General features: G+C 31.9%; 1 protein-coding gene across 1 annotated transcript; it reads right to left on the bottom strand.

Moving 5' to 3' along the window:
* Nucleotides 1–739: 739 nt before the first annotated feature.
* On the bottom strand, nucleotides 740–2,542 carry LOC111690128. The gene has a single exon (XM_046953743.1). The coding sequence runs from the start codon at nucleotides 2,250–2,252 to the stop codon at nucleotides 741–743; it is 1,512 nt and encodes a 503-aa protein (XP_046809699.1). The 5' UTR covers nucleotides 2,253–2,542; the 3' UTR covers nucleotide 740.
* Between the last annotated feature and the right edge of the window lie 3,813 nt (nucleotides 2,543–6,355).

Raw genomic sequence — 6,355 nt, 5'->3', positions numbered from 1 at the left:
CATCTATAGTCCAGACTATAGACTCATCTATAGTCCAGACTATAGACTCATCTATAGTCCAGACTATAGACTCATCTATAGTCCAGACTATAGACTCATCTATAGTCCTGACTATAGACTCATCTATAGTCTGGACTATAGACTCATCTATAGTCTGGACTATAGACTCATTTATAGTCTGGACTATAGACTCAATAATATAGAAGAGTCTATAGTCAAGAATATAGAAGATTCTATAGTCAAGAATATAGAAGAGTCTATAGTCAAGAATATAGACGAGTCAATAGTCAAGACTATAGACGAGTCAGTAGTCAAACTTATATACGAGTCAAGACTATAGACGAGTCAAGACTTTAGACGAGTCAATAGTCGAGACTATAGACGAGTCAATAGTCAAGACTATAGACGAATCAATAGTCAAGACTGCAGACGAATTTATAGTCAAGGCTATAGACGAGTCTATAGTCAAGACTATAGTCGAGTCCATAGTAAAGAATATAGACGAGTCTATAGTAAAGACTATAGTCAAGACTATAGATGATTATATAGTCCTTTGTGGACGTGATTCTATAGTCTATAGATGATTCTAAAGTATAAACTATAAATCGGTCTATGGTCCAGTCTTTAGATTCGTAATTTCTGCAAGTTTTTTTTATTAAATTTAAACACATTTATATTTTTTTTAATTATAAAGCACATAGATTTATTTATAGTTTAACATATTGAACAATATATAGATATCACTTCATAGGATTAAATCGAAAGTTTTTAAAAATGTTAAAAACTTTTTTCAAAAAACTATATTCCACATTTGCCAGTTCATGCATTTTCCAATTTTGCCACAATTCATAGAAAAATCTTAAAAATGAAACAAATAGACCAAATATAAAAAACCCCAAAACCAATTTCAAGTGGACAAAGCCCACAGTCTGAAAACTGGAATGTTCATTACGATAACGCACCAGGCCAGCACGTATAGCATACTCGAATGATTTTTGTTCGTGATAATAGTATAGACCGGAGGAATGAATGCGTAGCATTAAATATTCTACATCACGCCATATGGGCGACTCGGTAATCATGGGAAAGGCTAAATGATAATCACCAAAACAAATATCCGTATAACGAAATAGGGCTGGCTTTAAATGCTTTTGCTGGAGATTGAGAAAATGCCAGGTGTCATAGGTGGTAAAATAGCCATAGGAACTATTCAAAGTGAATTGATGACGATAGAAGGTAGAAGAATTGACGGGTCTTAAAAGTTGCCAAAACTTAAGAGGCAAATCAAATTGGGCCTCTAGTAAAAATTCCAATTCGTAGTCTATAATCATAATAGGTAATTGGGATTCTATTAACTGGGCCAGTGAGTTGATTTGTTTGCGTATTATGGTAACGGTTAGAAAACTGCCCAGGGTAGAGGTATAAAAGGCACAGAGGAAAAAACTTTGAATGAATATAAAACCATTAAGTAACATATCAAACCATAATTTTGTAGGATTTTGATTTGGCTTAGGAGGAGCGGTATTGATGAATTTACAGAAATTGATTAAAATAAAATTGGTATGATCTATGCCATGGAGTTTTAGAAATATATAACTGACAATATTAATGACCACAAAGGCAAACGTGAAAGTAAGCCATACCTTCCATTGGAACGGCATAAAGGGGTAGAACATGGTAAACTCATGATTAAAAATGGGCACCATTAAACACCAATTAACCACTAAGAGAGGATAACTTTTCTGAACCCTTGCATCATTATGAAATAAAGCATAAGCATGTGCGGCCAATTCTACTTTACGCTCACGCACCTGTTCTAAAACATATTTCATATCCACTATGGGTATGCGGTCCTGCTGCCAAGACTGCTGCTGGGTTTCAGTTTCATTTAAGGTGCCATTTAAATAAGCCAAAGTCAATTGTATGATATTGTAAGTAACTCCCTGTATACGGGGCCATCCGAGTTTATTTTTATAACGTATAACTTTAGGTGGATCCTGCATAAGGGGCGTGTCAAAACGATAACCTTTTAAATCGGTTTTATCGATAATTTTATAATAAAACTTGCGCACATCACCCACCAGATGACTTTTATTTAAAACCGCAAATCTCGGATAAGCATCATAGCTGAAGACCTCATTCCGCTGACTACTGGCATTCAGATAGTAGACATCGCTATTGACAAATTTCTGTTCATAGAAATACCTCAGCACAGCGATGACTTTTTGAAAATCTTCCACTGGTTCTAGCATTAAAATTATGTTTATATAAAAATGCCTTCCCGTTAATAGACGTTGATGTATTTTAAATATCGGGTCCTCAAAATCATACGCAATTATCAGACTTAAAATATTACGTTTAGTATCGCTGTTCTTTAGCACCAAATCTATATTGTGTGACAATACCAGTTAAGGATGCATAGTCGACGACTGTACCCATTTCATAAGTAAATCCAAATTATCATCCCAGCACTTTTCACACACACAATACAGCGTCTCCTGAGTGCCCTTAGCTATGGGCAATACCAATTGTTGGCCCACATATTCCACATTCCAAGTGCATACAGTATGTATTAAAAATTGCATAATGATTAACTTTAAAAAAAATTTCATCTTTTTTTTTGTTAAATTAATTTTTCTAAGCGTTTTTGTGTTCTATGTTTTGTAATGCTATTTTAGTACTAAATCAATGCGCCAGACAAAGATTCCCTTAAATATATGGAGGCTCTTTGCAAATCATTATATCGTGACATAGCCACATATAACAATAACTATGAAATAATTAAAACCCCTTTAATCAATTTAAACTTCAGCAAGCGGATGGTACAATGTAGAAAACTACAGCAGAATGTTTTTAAATAGCACATAATGTTCAAATTGAAGTCTGAACTATAATCTGGTCTAAATTCCTATCTATAGTCTAGACTATAGTTCTAGCTATAGCATGGACAATAGTTTTATCTTGTACAATAATCCAATCTATTGTCCATATAATAGTCCAATCTATTGTCTAGACAAAAGTCCTATCTATTGTCTGAAGAATATTTCTATCTATACCTTGAACAATAGTCCTATCTATTCTCTGGATTATATCAGTTCAATTTATAAACTGAACAATCTATATACGTTCTGGACACAAGCCATATATAAAGCATTGACTGTAGTCTTATCTATAGTCTGAATACTATTCTTATGCATAATCTGAACAATAACACTCTCTATAATTATATCTATAGCCTGGACAAAAGTTCCATCTATGGTCTGGACATTAGTCGTTTATATAGTCTGGGCAAAATGTCTATTTATGGTCTAGATTACAGCCTGAACAATGGTCCTATCTATAGAGTGGAATGTAATTAATAGTCTGGATAATAATCTAGTCTATAGGTTGGATTTTGACTAGTCTTAACTATTGTTTTATCTATAGACAATAGTCCTATTTATAGTCTGGGCAATAGTCTTATCTGAAGTCTGAAGAATGGTCCTATCTATTGTCTGGGCAAAAGTCCTATCTGATGTCTGGACTACATTTCTATCTATGTTCTGGACTATAGTATCTACAGCCTGGACGATAGTTATATTCTATCTGTAGTTAGTTAGTTAGTTAGTTAGTTAGTTAGTTAGTTAGTTAGTTAGTTAGTTAGTTAGTTAGTTAGTTAGTTAGTTAGTCAGTTAGTTAGTTAGTTAGTTAGTTAGTTAGTTAGTTAGTTAGTTAGTTAGTTAGTAAGTTAGTTAGTTAGTTAGTTAGTTAGTTAGTTAGTTAGTTAGTTAGTTAGCAAGTTAGTTAGTTAGCAAGTTAGTCAGTTAGTAAGATAGTTAGCAAGTTAGTTAGTTAGTTAGTTAGCAAGTTAGTTAGTCAGTTAGTCAGTTAGTCAGTTAGTCAGTTAGTTAGTTAGTTAGTTAGTTAGTTAGTTAGTTAGTTAGTTAGTTAGTTAGTTAGTTAGTTAGTTAGTTAGTTAGTTAGTTAGTTAGTTAGTTAGCAAGTTAGTTAGTTAGTTAGTTAGTTAGAAGGTCACATTTTGGATTTTAAAATAATCTCTAGTCTAGAGTCTAGATTTATTCTATATTCTGGGCTATAACCTACTCTCGTCTAGATTATAGTCTAGTCTACAGTCTGAACTACAGACAGTCTATAGTCTGGACTATAGTTTTGTTTTAAGTCTGAAATATATTCTATTCTATGCCCGGAAATAGCCTTTAGCTTAGTGCATAGACTGAACTATTAAAGAGACATTAGTTTGAACTAAAGTCTATTATCTGGACTAAAATGTAGTCAATAATTTATACTATAGTCCAGTCTGTAGTCTGAACTACAGTCTAGTTAACAGCCTGGGCTATAGTTTAGCCTACAGTCTGGACTATACTATAGTTATGTTTAAAAACTGAACTATATTCTATGTCTGGAAATAGCCTATAGCCTGGACAAAAGTATAGTGTATAGACTGAATTATTACACAGACATTAGTCTGAACTATAATCTAGTCTGAAGTCTGGTCTATATTCTAGTTTATAGTCTGGACTATAACCTACTCTAGACTAGTCTGAACTCTGGTCTAGTCTGAATTACAGTTTCGATTATGTTTATTCTATAGACTGCACTATAGTTGATTCTGTAGTCTGTATTATAAAATAGTATCTAGTCTAGACTATAGTCAAGTCTTTAGTCTAGACAATAGTTAAGTCTTTAGTCTAGACTATAGTTAAGTCTTTAGTCTAGACTATAGTTTACTCTTTAGCCTGGACTTTAGTCTTCAATGTAAACTCTATTTTAGCCTAAAGACTGAAAAAGTTCAAGCTAAAGTCTAGACTATATCCTAATCTATAGTCCTAATCTATATATTGGATTGTTTTTACACTGGCCTCTAGTCAAGCCTGTCTGGACTATATGCTTTATATTTTTGACTTAATTAGAGACTATAGCCTTCACTATATTCTGGTCTAAAGTCTAGGCTATAGTATAGTCCATAGTCCGCACTATATTCTAGTCTATCGTTTGGATTATTATCTTGTCTATAGTTTTATAAAATAATCTATATTCTGGTCTATTATCTGAAATATACTATTATAGTTTAATCTTTAGTCTGGACTATAGTCTACTCTATAGTCTATATTATGGTCTTGCCTATATTCTGGACTATATCCTTGTCTAACTTTGACTTTTATTAAATCTCTAATGTTTGTGTGTTACTTTTTTCGTAATAAAATACTGACAAAACTTTATTAAATCTGACAATGTGTCATCATATTGCCCACACACACGTAATATTATTTTATGAACTATTTATTGTATTTATTTTTATAATAACAATAAAGTAGTCGTAATAAGTGACATATTAGCACTGCTAACACAACAGGGAGAGATAGATAGATAGATGGAAAGAGAGAGAGCAATATGTTTCCAATATTAGGTGACATATATGCAGCATAAGGATTTGTCATTTAATAAAAATTGTCAGTTCAATAAAAAAATTTTGATTGTATGAAGTTTATCTAACGTTACGATATGAAAAATATAAAAACTTAAAGTGCAGCTGTCATTAGGGATGAATATAATATGACATTCTGTTTTGACGGGTATTTATTTCTATAAATAAAGGATTAAATATTGAAAATTGATTTTTGAAAATTTACTTTAATAATAGCTCTATGTAATATTACATGTATAACTAAATTTAGTTAAGCCCCAATACCCCAGGTAGTGAATTTGTTATTCTAATTTTGTTTCTATAAAAAAAACGTCAACTAATAGGGTGACCATTATCACATAAAAAAAGGAAACAAATAATGGATTATAATTGCTTTATATTATGATTTACAAAAAACTGATTTCAATTATTTAACGAACAATTAGCAGTTAATAAAAAAACAAAATAAACTTAAATATACTGTTTTATAACAGCACATCCCCAGAGATATAAACAATGTTATTATGAAATTAACTAAAAATAACATTAAAACGTAGTTGAATTGCTAAGGAGACAAAATATTAGCTACAAACTGAATTGTAGGGAAGACTGGAGGTTTTAAACTATTAGACTGGAGAATATTAAATATTAGGCAATAGTCCTAACTGTAAAATATTCAGTAGTACAAATTATAGACTACACGTTAGTCGAGAATATAGCACAGACTATTATATAGAATTATAGACGAAACTGTAGTTAAGACTTTAGTCCAGACTATAAACTAGGCTATAGTCCAGACTATAAAGTAGATTATAGGCCAGACTATAGGCTAGACTACAGCCCAGACTATAGAATAGACTATAGACTAGACTATAGACTAGACTATAGACTAGGCTATAGACTAGACTATAGACTAGACTATAGACTAGGCTATAGACTAGACTATAGACT

This window comes from Lucilia cuprina, chromosome 6, assembly GCF_022045245.1.
Source record: "Lucilia cuprina isolate Lc7/37 chromosome 6, ASM2204524v1, whole genome shotgun sequence".
Lineage (NCBI taxonomy): Eukaryota > Metazoa > Arthropoda > Insecta > Diptera > Calliphoridae > Lucilia > Lucilia cuprina.
The sequence above is the reverse complement of the archived record's forward strand: the minus strand, read 5'-3'. Positions and strand labels throughout refer to the sequence as shown.